The sequence below is a fragment of the Gymnogyps californianus genome, chromosome 7, assembly GCF_018139145.2.
Source record: "Gymnogyps californianus isolate 813 chromosome 7, ASM1813914v2, whole genome shotgun sequence".
NCBI lineage: Eukaryota > Metazoa > Chordata > Aves > Accipitriformes > Cathartidae > Gymnogyps > Gymnogyps californianus.
Genome location: NC_059477.1, coordinates 9782772 through 9799342, shown reverse-complemented (window position 1 = coordinate 9799342; position 16571 = coordinate 9782772). Strand labels below are relative to the sequence as shown.

The window sequence follows — 16571 nt, the reverse complement described above, 5'->3', positions numbered from 1 at the left end:
TACTATGTAATTGTAATGCACCCAGGACCCAGGCAAGGTTAGCTCAGAGCTCCTCCTGGTTTTGGTGTGAAGTGATGCCCAGCACAGCTTGGTCTCTGGTGAGCAGTCCAGCCCTGGGCGATGCAGGACGCACCCTGGGTGAACTTAGCCAGGGAGGTACATTAGCTTATGCTGAGTTTGAAACAGGCAAGTTGCTTCTGGGGCACCTGGTAGCTCTCTGGCGTCCCTGCACGGCACAGCAGCTCGAATGGTCCTTCAGGAGTTGATCAGCCCTTTGGCAGAGGAACTAACTGCGTGTCAGGCTGATGCACGACCACGCCGCCACAGTTGGAAAACATCCCCATAATGAAAACCCTGACGGTGAGCTCCAATAATTTGTGCCTCTGCAGACCAGCTCCTCCTGCTCACGTACGAGATTTAACAAACTGGTAATTGCTGCCTGATTTCTAATTACTCTCATTTACAAAAGCAATGGAACAAGTCAGTTCTACAAACACAGCTTTGGTGCAAAAAACGTACCAGAAAGCTCAGAAGCTTGGCATCCTTTTATATGTTGGTACTGAGTACTCTACTAAAGCATATTGGTGTGACCTAAATATTTATACCACAGATAGCAGTACTTGAGGTGGAGGGATTGAAAGCAAAAGAGATTTTTTGGTGCATTTTTATACCAGTAAATGTTGAGCCAGCAGCTAACAAGGCAAAAATCTGTTTCTCTGAGATCTAAGCACAGCACAAAAAGCTGAGCTCAGATATCTTTCCTCCTCCTCTGCCTGACAGTGTCCTGCCAAACCAAAACCTCTCATTCATGCCTCTTGCTGTCTGTCTGTGGAGCTTTTTGCAGCAGACCCAGGCCATGCTGCGAGCTGCGGGTCAGGAGCACGGCGATGCACAGTAATGATGTCTGCAGCCCTGGCAGCAAAGCCGGCTCGCAGGGGTTTAGCCTGGAGCGTACAGGAGGGGGAGCATTTGCTATGATATCTGCTCCGTCCCCGTTTTCACCAGCGCTTTCTTCCCTGTCTCCTTCGAGGCACTGCTCAAGCCCTTCAGCCCCCAGGATGCTCCTGCAGCATCTAACTGCACAGGGCTTTCTCTGGGCTTAGCAGAGGGCTTACTGAGTCTGAAACTGTCCATCTCAGCCACGCTTGCTGAAAACCTCCCAAAAGTGACAAGCTCCCTCGAGCAGATGGAGAGTTACCAGCAAAGCGGGACTCCACAACGTTACTCCTTACCATCGCAACATGGTTCGTAGCCACTGCTTCGGTTTTTCCACTGCGGTTTGGACAATACCCCTTCTGGTTATGTTACTATAGGGGACTTCAAAGAGGTTTCCCATAAATGAGGATTTTACCTGTAGGCTTTGGGAACATGTCTATAACGTGAACTCCCGTTCCTGTTTTAAAAGATATACTGAGCATCAGCCAAGCCCCTATAGATAGCTACACACACATCTTTCTATCTGTCAGAGCATGTGATGACGGCATTTTCCAGAGGTGCTCCAGTAGTAAGTGGGGAAGGGATGCCTGGTCTAAGCATTTTCCCTTGTAAAAATGCCCACATTGGTTCAGTTATGTTTAGCCACCTCAAAGTTCCCAGCTCCTGTGAAAAGTCCAGCTCAGACCTCTGCTGAAGTCACTGTGGTTATGACTCACGGGCTAAAGAGAAGTGCCAGGAAATCATGTGTATCCAGCAAAATGGCTTTCTGCATCTGGCCTGCTGATTGCTAGGTGGGATTTTTTTGTGTTTAAGTAACAGCAGTTTCTGAACGGGAACTTCTGGAAATGGCTTCTTTCTGATCTGCTTCAGAAGTAAGAAATCTGGGGGCATTTATTTGATGGCCCAAACAGGAAGGGAGCGTTGGCTGGGTCACATCCTGCACCTCTGTGTGCGTGTGAGATTCCCTCCGCTCGACCTCCATGCAGACATCAGCCCCAGGCAAAGTCCTTGCCATCAAATGGGGCCACCACTCTCTTCAGAGGAGATAAGGAAAGACCGAGGACATTCCTCAGTGGCCAGCATAGAGTCATAGAATAGTTTGGGTTGGAAGGGACCTTTAAAGGTCATCTAGTCCAGCCCCCCTGCAATAAGCAGGGACATCTTCGACTAGATCAGGTTGCTTAGAGCCCCGTCCAGCCTGACCTTGAATGTTTCCAGGCAGGATAGCTCCTGCACAGTAGCAAATCCTCCATCGTGCAATGTACATGCCGCTTGCCTGGCCTTTTGACAGCATGCCTGAGGGTACATGCCTGGCAACTGCACTTCCACGGCACGTTGAATTCCCATACTTCCAACTGGCCTGTAGAAATAGCATCTGAAGTGGGAAAGTGGTTTGGTTTTGACCCACAACTTCTGCAGCAGATAAAACTTGACATAACGATTGCATTACTTGCCCTTAGGAGTCAGGGCAAAGCACCCCCGCAGCACCTAGAGACCTATGTTTGCAGTTTGTAATTAATTTAATTTCCTCCAGTAACTTCAGAACACTGACAAGATGGACTCATAAGAAAGAATTTCTTCCATCTTCGGTTGAGTCTTATTCCTCCTTAGAACTGATTTGCAGAATAAAACATATATTCAAAAATTAAAAATAGCATTTGGGTTGGTATTCAGGAAGACGGATATTTTGTGGTCCTAGGCTCCTTTGTACAGCTGGAAAGGAAATGTGGGCTCCACAGGGAGGACAGGATCCTTGAGCAGCTTAAAAAACCAGTACAAAGCAGAAACAACTGTTTGTGAGAGCCGAGGACGCAGCACCTGGAGGAAGGAGCCAACACTGGCCAGAGACGCAGCACGCAATGGGAGGGACGCTTTGCTCCGGAGTGGGTGTTGCAACCCAGCCCAGCTGCCCTCTGCTCCTGCCCCGTGCTTAATTCAGCTGTCACCTTATGGCAACCATAACTGACTAAAAGCCTTTAAAATCTAAATTACAGAAGCTCTTTGAAGGATCTCTGGTGTCACTTCTTCTCTATCAGTCTCCAAAACATCATTTTGATAAAAATAGAGGGAGAGCAATTCCAAGTTCAAGAAACTGAAAAGCTGTTTCTTCTGAAAGATGCATTTAAAGTTCCCTGTCCACACTACACAAAGTCAGAAAGCCTACCTAGTAAAATAGCTCCCTGCACCATCGCAATAAAAAGGTAAAAATTTACAGCCAGCCAAGGTGGTTTGCAGTTAGGGACAGTAGAAATCACTCCTTTGTACCACTCTGTGCGGTTCTGATTTTAATATAACTAATACCCTGGTATAGGTCCCCAAATGGATTCCTCATCCCAGAAAGCTGACATTTTAAACTCTCATCATCCAAAGGGCCCTATTTTGAAAACTCAAGTGAAGAGGCGGAAAAGGTAAAAACTCTAAAATATCCACCAGTGGGAGTTCTCCCCCGGCGTGTGCGTGGGCACGCCTGGGACACCCGTGAGCGGAGGGGACTCACCAGACACCCTTGTCATCTCACAAAGGCGCTGCCACCCAACACCCCACCCCATCACAATACCTGGGTGAGCCCTGGAGCCCACAGAGGCACCCGTGGCACCATGGGGGAGAGTGAAGGTCAACAGCTGCCACGCACCATATATTAAAGCTTTCCAATCCTGGAGCAAAACACCAGCTTCGATTAAGCCCATCGGGATCACACATCATGCCAAAAAACAATACAGGAGAGAAGCTACTTCATGAGCTGGGCTACAGGCTGGGTCACACATTAGGGGAGGGCAGCTTCTCCAAGGTGAAAGCGGCCACCTCCAACAAATACAAGGGCCCCTTAGCCATCAAGGTGGTGGACCGGCGACGAGCACCCCCAGCCTTCGTGTACAAGTTTCTGCCCCGGGAGCTCTCCATCGTGCGCAAGATCCGGCACCCCAACATCGTGCGCATCTTCGAGCTCATTGAGGTCTGCAATGGGAAGCTCTACATCGTGATGGAGGCGGCAGCCACGGACCTGCTGCAGCTGGTGCGGCAGCTGGGGAAGCTGCCCTGCGTCCCCAAGGCCCGGGACATCTTTGCGCAGGTCGTGGGAGCCGTGCGCTACCTGCACGACCGCAACTTGGTGCACCGGGATCTCAAGTGTGAGAACGTGCTGCTCACCGCTGATGGCCGCCGCGCCAAACTTAGTGACTTTGGTTTTAGCAAGGAGGCCAACAGCTACCCAGACCTGAGCACCACGTTCTGCGGGTCAGCAGCCTACGCTTCCCCAGAGGTGCTGATGGGCATCCCCTACGACGCCAAGAAGTACGACATGTGGAGCCTGGGGGTGATGCTCTACGTGATGGTGACCGGCTACATGCCCTTTGACGATACCCACATCCGCAGCATGCCCCAGCGGCAGAAGAAAGGGGTGCTGTACCCGGAGGGGCTGCCCCCGCTGCCGGAGCCCTGCCAAGCCCTCATCGCCCAGCTGCTCCGGTTCAGCCCAGCCTCCCGGCCCGGCGTGGAGCAGGTGGCCAAGAACAGCTGGCTGAAGGGGGACATCTGAGTGAGGAAGCCCTCCCCAGAGATCCCGGGAGAGCACAGTAACACTTTAGTGCCATCAATGCTGTAGTGGAAAAGCACTTCTGTGGTTTATTGATCATTTTGAGCCTTGGGGTGCCTGTATGTGGAGCTGATTGAACTTCAAGCACCGGCAAGACCACGTGCTCTCAGAAGCTGGTCAAATCCCTCCACAAAGGAGACACGTGAGCCTGCTGCGGGTTGGGTTTCAAGACACAATGACCATGCTGAGCTAGCGGTAAGAGCCAAGCGTGGGGCTGCTTACACCAGCGGTGGCTGCCTGACCGCAGGGGGGACCTGCACCCCCCGTCAGGCAGGTCGGGGCTCTCCCATGGAGCCAGCGGCCAGGGCAGGGTGGCAAGGTGCAACATGCAGCAGCACAGTCCTTTATGTTGCCTGCTCCCTAGTACATGTAATGAACACTGACACTCCCATGCAGCTACCCCTCTCTGCTGCTCCCCCCCTCTGCCACCGTGTGCACAGGGCAGTGCCCAGGACTGCAGGAGGAAAGCTGTTCTCACGCAGGTCTTGGCTTGTCCTCAGCCTTGTTTGCCACCAAACTGTGTTTGAGCTGGTGGGAGGGGAGAAGTAGTGGTCCTGCAAATCACTACTGCAAAGAAAATTTCGCATTTTTTGTGTACCACCGTTTAGATCTCACAGTGATATTCACAGCCCAAATTCACAGAAGGATCTTTGCAGGCAACTGGACAGCATTAGCGAGCCAAAAGTTTTGGTGTGCGTTTGAGATCCACACCTTACATTCAACTACATCTTTCAGATATCGATTCTTACCAACATCTGAAATCTCTGCCAAAACATATTTGATGAGAAAGAAATGCCACTGGCCATGGAGAACCTGAAATGGGAAAGAGATAAAGATATAAAGGAGAACTGCTTTGCTGTTCACCTGCTGTCCAGCTTCAACATAGAAAGTTACCAATTACTCTGAATGCAGCCCCCAAAATCTACTACATATCCCTACTGGCAAGTCCCATTCTCAAAGGGTTAATTAAAGGTAGGAGCTGGTATCTGAAATGTGCTTTCATGAGACATTTCAAATCCCCTTTAAACCATCTCCAATCTAGCTTCCACCGAAACTGAAGTCAAACAGAAGATTTCCAGTTGGGTGGTCTGCCCGTCTTCGTGTTGCTGGTGCCACGTGAGCTAACACAACACAGCCCTGGCAGCAGCTCCCGCAGCCAGGCTACGTCTTACATGAACAAACCAGTGCACATGGTTCTGCTGGAAGAGAAGGAAACATCTTTGGCAAAGCAAACATTTTAGGTCTATTAAAAGCAGCAGTTTAAGTAGAAAAAGATGTGGCAGCAGAGCCAGTCCAAGGCTTTTCAGCACACGGGCTACAGTGAGTTTTGCCACCCCCAGAATGAAGATTTATTTTGTTCTCCTCCTTGCAGCTGCAAAATAAAACTTCATAGCAGCAGCAGCAGCAAAGTCCAAAGTAGACAGAGTAAGGGATAGGAAGGGTGTCCTGGGGCCGTCCATGGCGATGGGGGGACAGGGGAAGTTTTCCTGGGGAAACAGGCTTGGGAAGGATCAGGAGGATGCTGGGGATGCAAAAGAAGGAGAGAAATCATAAGGATGCAGGAAGTGAGGAGGCGGATTTCAGGGTAGTGAGACTTTCAGCAAGGCTCAGCTCTCCTTTTTCTACTCGCCTTCCAACCACCCTGTCAGCCTTATCCCTCTCCAAAGCCACCACCTGCCTTTGGGAGAGGTCTCCACTCCATACCCCAGGATATCCAGGTACCTTCTCATCTCCATCCCCTGCCTCACTCCAGCCCTTGCTTACCTCCAAGTACCTCCCCACAACCTGGGAAGCAGAAACCTGATGCCAGACCTGGTGCTACTGTATTGCCTCTCCTTTTGCTTTCTTTTAATTTTCTTTCGTTAAAGACAAAGCTGATAGAAAATGAGTCGTTCTAAAACCCAGACCCTATTAATCTCCCCTCAGCACCACGTTCTCCTAAACAATTGCATCTGTTGAGGACATGAGTTGGGACAGATGACTAATGTTTTGCACGGATGTACCCCCTTGAGTGGCTTGGGAAAGCAGCTGGGGTTCGAGTGGCAAGTGATCTGAATGAGCCACAGGAGGCTCGTAAGGCTGCCCCGCAGCCCTCGCCTTCTCCACGCAGATGGTAATCTCACAGGGCCCGGCACTAACGATCTCAGAGCAGTCCGGAGACTGTGAAGATAGTCCGTTACAAGTCTAATTATGCAGATTGAAAATAAAACTCACAATTAAAGACTCTGAACCAATTCTTCTCTAATTTGCACCAATGGGAAATGGGTTTTGAAGGAGAGCAGAACCAGAGGCGTTGAGCAGGCTGAGGCTCCTCGGCCGTGCCCCGGCAGCGGGGCCAGGGGCACGCTCTGCGAGCATCCCTCCCCTCCTCTCTCTGCACCGGAGGGACTCCTGAGGTCTCTGTGTGTGCTAAGCCTGCCGCTTCCCTGCGCTTATTTCCTCCTCAGGAGCGTAGAAATGCTTTTTAACCTTCCTGGGAGGTGCACAGTCGATGGAAGTGCCCCTTCCCTGACTTCTGGCAGATGAGCCCTGCTATCCCAGCCATGAATCACAGTGCCCTGCATTTATGGGAGAGCCCTTGAACTTTGAACGAGCACCTGTGGGAGTCATAAACAGCCACACAGGGCTATCAATGTCCCGATCAGTCCCACCAGCATCGTTCTGCAATGTGACTCTGTCCTCCTCAGGCTGTTTGTAATGTACTGGTGCGGTACGATCTGGAAATGAAGGGTCCTGTCTAATACCAGCACCAAATAAATAACTTTCAATGTGGGAGCTGATCACCATGCAAGATACACAATAAATATATTTTATTTAATCCTTCTTCAAGGACAAGAAGGGAAATGTTGAGAGACCGTATAAGGCAGCTCTGTAGTATGCCACCATCTAGCTCCTGTTGGTCTACAGGTCTGAGCATTACCCCACTTTCCTCCCACTGCTTTTTTGTCCAAATTCAGCATCACCTTGCCTGAAATACGGTCTTTTTTCAGGCAAATGAAAGGAAGGGAGATAATTCACTGCATGTTGACATTAAAGCTCCCTTTTCAACTAAGCAAAAGTTGCTTTCAAGATTTTAGGTCATAGCTGATGTGTCTGATAAGCTTTAGGACTCAGCTATTTAAAAGTCTACATGTTAACAAAACTCTGGAGATAAATATATTCATGAATTGTGGGAAAACACTGTTAAGTAATCAAACATCTCGTGTATTCCTGCATTAACTCTCGAGCTGGCTCTCTCAGGGCCGTACATTTCTGCCCACAGTGAAGCTGGGCTGCCCAGCCTGCAGCTAATGACCTGCTTCAGTTACCCTCGGCCGAGCCAGCACGGGCAGGTTGGGTGAGAGACATACCTGAGTGACCCTGCCTCATTGGGAAGGCAAAGCTTTCAACAGGCAATTTAGCAAATAAATATACCTCACTCTGCTTGAATACATTAACCTTTCCACAATTGCAGTCTTTAGTGGTAGCAGCCTTTTATCCAGCTACCTAGCGTCCACCTCTCTCTTTTCAGACCCCGTGCTGTACCAAGTTATGGGTCTCCATGCTTTTGTGTGCATCTTAACCCTTCTTCAGTTTAAGATCTCCTCCTCTTCTCTTTTCATAGTCCATCGCTCTGCGGGTCTCTACACTTACTTGTCTGTTGGAAGAGAGAGGGAGGGAGAGAGGGGGCAAACATTTTCCTGTCTTGAGCCATTTGATTATCTTAAGAATAATTAAAAAAAAAAAAAGCCAACAGGTTCTGGCCAAAGGACAGGATCCAGAGGCTCTTTGTGCACATAATTTTCCTTGCAGACAAGAAGCTTTCTGTGACTAATATTTTCATTTTCACAGCACCTAGCAAACATTAATCCTCGCTCTAGCACCAAGTGGTAAATATTATTCTCCCCGTGCCATAGCGAGCAGACTAAGTAGCTTACCTCAAGCCAAGAGGATTTCATTTTACATTACAGTTCAAAACTTCCCTGGCCTCCAGTCTTCTGGTCAGATCATGACTCTGTCCTGAAGTGATAATAAATTCAACAATATTTGATGGCCTGGAAAGACATGTGAATTCCCTCTCCCAAAGCTGCTTCCAAATCGATCTCATTTTATCTCTGAATGAAAGGAAATATACTACAACAGCAGATGGCTGGAGCTTTTTTCCCATGCTCTGAATCAGGGATCCAAATTCCTTAACAGCATTTAATACCCCTTTTCAACAGTCAAGGGGGCACCCACACCGCGGGATGTAACGTGAGCCCAGGTTGCCCAGAGAGGTGGTGCGATTTCCATCCTTGGAGGTTTGCAAGGGCCGACCGGACAAAGTCCCAGGCAGCCTGGTCTGATCTCAGAGCTGACCCTGCCTTGAGCAGGACATTGGACTGGAGACCTCCGAGGTCCCCTCCCACCCGAGTTACTCTGTGATCCCACAAACCCAGAATTCTGCTATGAGGTGATGACTATTCTTTCTCTCACAGATACACAGACTTCTCAATGATTTTGACCACAAGGGTGATAAATAACTATTTTCTAGACCCATGAAAATGTGGGACAGCAAGCAATGCCTGCATCTGCCAATTACGTTTTGGTTATCATTGACTTCTCTTATAGGTGGCAACATGACATAAGCACCTAAAAAGACAGAGCACAGGGGTAAGCATGGTTGTTAGGTGTTTCTCTTTGAAGTTAAAGAGCTGCATAAGGGTGGGTGGGGTGTCTGTTCTCCTTCCTTCCTTCTCACATTATTATCAGCCACAGCAGCAACCAACAGATTCCTTGAAAGACATACGTGGTGTTATTTCTTTCTCTCAGCTGACAGATGTTCATTATATTCAGGTAGCACCTAAATGTCACAGGAGCCCTGTTGTGAGAGGTCCTGTGTACGGATGTTGTTATTGATCATCCCTGCCTCAGAAGATCTCACCTCTTAAATGAGAGGCACCTTGGCCACAGGAGAGGACCTTCTCTTGGACCATGCAATCTGTAGGTGGCCTCACAAAGAACAGAGGGTAGGATACCATGGTGATCTGTTTGCCTTATGCATTACCTAGCATCAGAGAAGCAATTCTGGGCAGCAGAGCTCACAGTGTGCTTTACAATACAAGTGATTCCTGCTAAAAAAATAGGAAACTAATTAAATGCCTCTTAGCAAACCAGTTTAACGCCAATAATGAGACAAGGTCAACAGCAGCAGCAGCAGAGTCAGCATGGTAGCTGACAGGTTCACAGATCACCTTGCACCCTCGTAGGAGTGTATTTACAAATGGGCCAGATCCCACCAGATGCTGAGAGCTCTCAAAGCCCTACTAAATGGTTTTAAAGTAAATAGTAGCTGAGGGAACTGAGCACCACCAGACACAAGCCCTGAAGAAATCCCTGACCACTCCTTCTCCATATGGCCATTTTGCTTATTCTCCATGTACTGTATTGACCCGCTGGAAGTGTAACTGGCAACATCGTTTTTTTCGTAATACTCTGCACAGCACTGTCATATCGGCATGTTCTCCAGAGAGGGACAAATGCGCCATTTCCATTAAAACCTTAATTAAAAATACAGCTGAAGCATTTACTGCAGCTGACTTGGCTTTAGCTTTAGCTCAGACGTTGGCATCCCCAGCCTGAAGGCTGGTGAGATGTTGGAGTTCCACCACAAGTACAAGGTAGGGCTCGGTGGGTGGAGGCAAAAGGGAGTTTGCAAAAAGGAGAGGCAAGATTTGCACAGCGCACTGGCTGCTACGTCCTCCTAGCAGAGCACAGCGAACAAACAACCTCACCCAGGGGACACCAACAAACCAGACAACATTCTCATTAATTACGAGCAAAAAAACCCCAAAATACGCATTATTGTCTCAAATATAATGATAATCCTTGGCTCCTCGTTTGCATGTTCATTAGCTTGTTAATAGGATACCTGTTATGGAGGACCTAAAACACAGAGTCATGCACATATACACCCAGTCATTTGTTATAACAACAGCTTCCTCTCTTTCTATTTGACATATTTCTCCCCTGTCCAGAAAATGGTTCAAATTGCACCATCCAGGGCAAACTATAATTGATGAATAAATCTCGAGGAAAGCAATTTTGCTTTCTGTGCATTATACAGCCAATTATCTCTTCCAATACTGAGAGCTATGTTTATTTACTAGTGATGGATCCAGAGAATTGCTGGAGGAAGGACCCATGGGAGGGTTGGACCTACTAGCAACCTTCAAATAAATACACACAGCCTTCAAATAAATACACATATTCTTATAAATAGGGGGAGAAATATCAAAAGCAAGTCCTCACAAGCAACAGGTCTTCAAACCACTGCGTCAGAGTAGAAGGAAACTACTACTGGCGAAGGAAGCACCCGTCGTGCAGAGGGGTGGCCCAGGCACAGGCGAGGACAGACCTCCCGAGTCCGAGAAGGGAGGATGGGGAACGATGTGCCCGGGGAAGCAGCGCGGCAGCAGGCAGGACAGCGGCGGTGGCACAGGGGGGGCTACGGACACGGAGGCAGAGCTCAGCCAGCCTGGGTAAGCAGGGCAGTTGCTTGTGTACATCTTGAGCTGATCATGCCATAGTTTCTGATTCAGCGGCGTGGTTGACTATGAAGATGTGAGTGAGACATTACTCAGGGCAGAAAAATATCCAGGACGTTCCCTGGAGGAAATTCATGGTGGTGACTGTAGCCTTTCCTGCAGCCACGTGTATTTCATTTCATCTTCACGGCAGAAAAAGCAACTTCAGTTTTCTATCTTTTGTTAGACTATTTCAGGCAGCGCCTGGCAGGACGACTTTCATGGAGACAACTGTGCTGGTGGTTTTGGGATGGAGCATCAGTCTGTCAGCAGATCAAATCTATTACAAATGCTATTCTCAAGACATTGTGCAGGATCTAAACTTCAGATCAACAGCTCAGCACAAACTTAATTTCATTGTGAAACTGGAGCCTTTTCATATTTCGTCTGTAACGCTTCTAAGACATTTGTGTTTTTCGTTGCACCCTGCTCCATTTCTTTGGTTTTACTCTACCCCTAAATTTGCTGCGTGCCGCAGATTTTTACGTGGGCAAGGAACAGCTGCACCTCAGATGCTTCGCTAGCAAAACTCCACAGCCACACAGCCCCACAGCAGTCAGGGAGGACACCAAAATGGGCATCAGCCGGTGACCTACCTGACAGCAGGGGAGCAACAGAGATTTTGTTAAGTGGGTTGGTGGGTGTGTGGAATGTCCCATCGAGCAAAAAGCATCAGAGGAGACTTTCGCATGTAGGACCAGGACTTTAACCGAGTGCATACGTTAAAATGCTGACTACCTCAATTATTAACTCTGCTGAAAGTTTAAATCTTGCTAGTCTCCAGAATGAATGGTCAGATAAAACAAATTGCTATATTGAGTTATGGTTGAAATCATCACCCACAAAAAGATCATCACAATGCATCGCTTAAGTTGAGCTCATGTTTCCAAGATCTTCCCCTAAATTTATTGGCAAGAAAATTTTAAATAAGTATACATGCCTGCAGAGCTGCAATTCATGCCTGAATAGGACGGAATCTATAGCTAATCCCAGTATCAGAGAAATACAAAAAATAGCACACAGAGGGTAGTTTTTTATAATGGTGACATTTTTTCCAGTAGTAGACAGACTCAGGTCACTTGCACGTATTTAGCATCTGTCAAATGATAAGGGCTGTTGCCAGCTAGCAAAGCACACACGATCTCACTCTGGGCACACCAAACATTTCCATAGCTTGTCATTACCCATGGCTTTTATAATCTCTGCCACCAGATTTGCAATTCATTACTGCAGCATAAGCAGACCGTAGCAAATCTTCTCCTCTCACCACCAAAAAAACCCACTTCCACTCATTAAACTATGAAGTTCTCAAGCGGGACCTGACCTTACCGAGCACTGCGGTGGACGAGAGTCCTGGGACACTCTCTGGCCTCAAGCCTTCTGCGTAGGGGACGACACGCAGAGTACGAAACCCTTGCGTGGCAGTCGCCCCCCGGTTGCCCATGCACTGAGGAAGGAAGGTCAGTACTGCGCCTTGCAGTGCCGCAAGCAGACAACGTTGGAAAGAAATCAATGGTGGCGTAGGCTAGGCATGGTCAGGAGAGGACTGCTGCTGTCAAGGATGGTCTATTGTGGTAAAGATTTCTTGGTGCTATTACTACACATCTTGTAAGGTAGCTTTCCCCACAGTTTGAAAAAAAAAGTTCTACACAGACGAACTCACAACAACGAGTGACATCGGGTAACAAACTATGAGGTTCAAGGAGTGCGGGAGACTGTTTTTCACGTCGATGGCTAGCGGTCATTTCAGCTGCTGCTGGGGCTGGGGAGGCTGGAAATGTGGTTGCTTGGAGCTGGTAGGAGGAGGAAGGGTCATAAGAAAAAAGCCCAGAGACCCATGGAAGGTCGAAGAACACACACACAAAAAAAAAGAGCATGTTGTGTCCAAAGAAAGTTCAACAATTTTCCCAGCTCATTGGATTGTGGGAACTTTGCTTTTCCAGGGAATAACTATGCTATTTTTAGCATTTTTATTATTCAATTTGTCACGAGCCGTCTCAGGAGACTATCAACAATTGGTTTCAAGCAGCATCTGACCACAAACACTTCTCCACATGTGATTTAGAACATCTGGAGCGAAGGAGTCGGCTTTCAAAGCATGCCAGCACTGCGCTGCCTCCCCACATTTCTTCTCCTTCCTTCTATCTTCACATCCATTGTCAGACTGTGCATAGCAAGCAGGCTCGAGAAGCCCAGCTCAGAGGCCCTGACAGTGCATCGTCACTCTGTATTTGCTGTAAGTGCGCAGGGAGAGCGGACACCGCCTGCTTTGAAGAGGAGCACGGCCGGGGATTGCTGGTGGCACGTTCCCCGCGTCGCCGAGCTGCAGTGATTTATACGTCACGTCCCCTAAGGATGGGAGATGCGAGTCTTGGCCTGGAGGCCGGCCAGTGCGAGAACTCGTGCCAAAGTGTGAACACTGCATATCGCATCCACAGACCCGAAAAGGAGGTGCATGCTTTGCTCCATACCAGCTGTAGGCACTAGTAGCTCTGTATTTGGTGCACGGATTTCTCCGGCAACCTGGGGAAACCTTTTCACCAGAGCTCTCTGGCAGGTAAATTGTAAATTCACAAAGCAGTTCTTCAGCAAGCCTGAGGAGGGAATGGGAAGATATGAGAAAGGAATCCAGGCAAATAGCAGAGGAAATGACATTATGATCCCAGCTGGAAGCTCTGTAATGATCTGCTTGGTGTCTGCGCAGAAACCTGCATGAGAACGGCGAGAGGTTCTGGCCCCCGCGGAGCCAATGAGAATTTTATCATCAGCTAGAGGGGGGTGAAGGTTTCACACAGTCATTAATTTTTTGTTCATCTTTAATTTCTCTGAATGATCCACACGGATGTGGTGCAATCATACAGTAGTCTGTATTCACACCACCTTCTGCCTTGCACGTCTGGCTTCCCCACACGGCTTCCAAAAGCTGTGTTCATTAGGACATATGCTGTGGTGCTACCAGCGCTCCCCAACCAAGTCCCATACAAATCCTGGCTTGTAACAATGAAGTCAGCACTGGGGGAGAGAGAAATCTCAAACTGCACTTTGTAAAGAGCTGGTGACGTTGCAGCAGGATCTGCATCTACTTCTTGTTCTCCTTTATATGTTTTTAGAGAACAGCTGGAAAAATTCAGGGACATTTGTCTGTCTTAAGTTAGAAAACCTGGGATTTTGGCACGCAGTGTCTTTTAAGAGAGCTCACGAAGTCCTTGAAACCTGTTACGACCGCGGAAAGCACAACCTCTGTGCCAGCGCGTGGTTTTGCATCGTGGCTGAGCTGGAGTCACAGCTCCCCACGTCCGCTCCCCCCGTCCAGCCCCATGGGGCTGCGCAGGGACCTGCGTCCCCCCCAGTTTGCTCCTGTCGCGGGGCGACTTCTCGGCCCTTGTAGCACATGGCCCCGGCTCACCGCAGGGTCAGGGTGGCACGGCCGGAGCCGCGGGCAAGAAGGACCAGAGCAGGCTACTGCAGTGGCAGGAAACGCGCTGGTTCGGCCGACGCTGAAATGTGAAACCACAGCCTCAGTTTTACTTTTCCAGCCATTTTTAGGAAAGAAATAGCTGTAAATACAGGTCTCGTTTGTAGTTGCTAGGATCCATTTTGTTTCTTTTTTTTCAATACTGAGAACTGTTTTCAACTCCCTTAGTAGTCAGTTCACTCTAAAAAAAAAAAAAATAAAAATGAGGAAATTTGTCCCTTTGTGTAAAATTACATTTTTTCACGAGGAAAAAGATGCATCCTTAAAGCCACAGCGACCTTTATGTCACATTGCAAGTGCAACAATCCAAAAAAAGAAGAAAGAAAAAAAAAAACCAAACAAAATCACCTGAATTAAGGCCTCCACAAGAGACCAGGCATTATCTCCAAGGAAAAAAGTGGCCAAATCCCTTAGATAGTGAGGAATTGCATCCAGTGGATGTGCCAGGCTGAAGCTGTTCACACACCGTGCACATTTTCATTTCTTTGAAGTACGCACCCTGGTTGCGGATACCAAAAGCAGCTCTCCAGGCGCCACTGCGAGAGCAACGTTTCCTCAGTGCTGCCCTGCCACGTCCCAGCAAACGCGTTTCCCACCGATTAAAGTTGTCATCGATATCGAACTGAGCAATGACGAAGTCCAAAAGCCGCACGCTGATCCTCACAAGCTACCTGTGAAGCATGAGTAAGATGGCTGCCATTTTGACCGACACTCTGGTTTTGGAGCTCAGGTCTTCAAGATTGAAGAGGCAAAGCAGCTAAGCCCTGAAGCCAGTGGCTGTGGTTCAGCAGTCACTAACAAACTCCTGATGCCTTGCAGCTCAAGTGTCTTTTCCAGATGCCTCTTACCCATACCCTGCTTTTGATTTGGTCTCCCTTCAGAAAAGGTTTCCTGCTCCCCCTTACATCCCACCAGTTTCTAGGAATTCCCCCGCAAGCATGACCGAGCCGTAGCAGAGATGGGCAGAGAGGTCTCGGGTAAAAGGAGGCTGTAGGACACGCTGGGGTAATGCGAGAGAAGGGAACATCTGGCAGTGCAAAACCGAGCGCGAGGAGAAAGCCACATCAAGGGAAGCCTCTAAATAACACCACGGACCGGGATTAGCACAGGAACACTAAAATAGATCAAATCTACAACAGGCTTTGCTCCACCCTGGCTGGAGGAAGACGTAGGGCCCCACCCGTGGCATCCCAGGGTCTGGCAGCTGGTGAAGATGCTCTCCTCTCTTTGGAAAGGGTTTCCTCGCCCCCTTTGTACAGAAGAGCCTGAAGATGGGCTTGAAACTTGAAGCATGGATCTGGCTCACAGTCCCCCCTCCTTTTCCAGTTTGTTCTTTTGTTTGTTTGTTTTACCCTGAGAAATCCTACCTCCGCCTCAGCAGAAGGGAGAAAACCGCCCAGGTAGGATCAAAACCCACATCCCAGGACTGTGCGGTGCTCGGGAGCCAAGCACGTGCGGGACATCGCGTGATGTCAATACAGCAACGCTTTCCAAACAGAGCCTTCAAATAAAGGACCGTCAGGGAGAACATCTCTGTGCCAGAAACGGGCTGACTGTGAGCTGGAAACAATTCTACATATATGTTGCAATGAGTTTGCTGTTGGTTTAAAACAAATGCCTTTTTTCTGTATCAGAAGCAGCTGAAATTTTTTCTTATTTTTTGCATTATCCCCAGAACAGCTCATGAAAACTCAGGAACCTGCCATCACAAGGCCACAATTCCCATATAATATTAAGAAGTTTGGGATGCAATCAACATTTAGGATCTTCCACTGCGAGCTCATCCACAACTTTTGGACTTTATTGTTAAAAATTAAATGCTATTCAAAAGCTTATGCTGATTTTGATCAGACAGCATTGCTTTGAACACCTCCAGTTGGAGTCTTCATGGTTAAACTTATGCCAAGGCCCCTTCCCATAGCTATAGCAGCATACAGGCAAGTAAAAGCACACATAAGTGTATTCGCAGCTATTTAATGCTCCTTTGCATCTGAATATAAATGAGTTCCCTCCTTTTGGCACC

The 16571-nt window shown here is 48.4% G+C and overlaps 1 protein-coding gene across 1 annotated transcript; it reads left to right on the top strand.

Moving 5' to 3' along the window:
• Positions 1-3580: 3580 nt before the first annotated feature.
• On the top strand, positions 3581-4471 carry TSSK6 (testis specific serine kinase 6). Its single transcript, XM_050900413.1, has one exon. The coding sequence runs from the start codon at positions 3638-3640 to the stop codon at positions 4469-4471; it is 834 nt and encodes a 277-aa protein (XP_050756370.1). The 5' UTR covers positions 3581-3637.
• The last annotated feature ends 12100 nt before the right edge of the window (positions 4472-16571 follow it).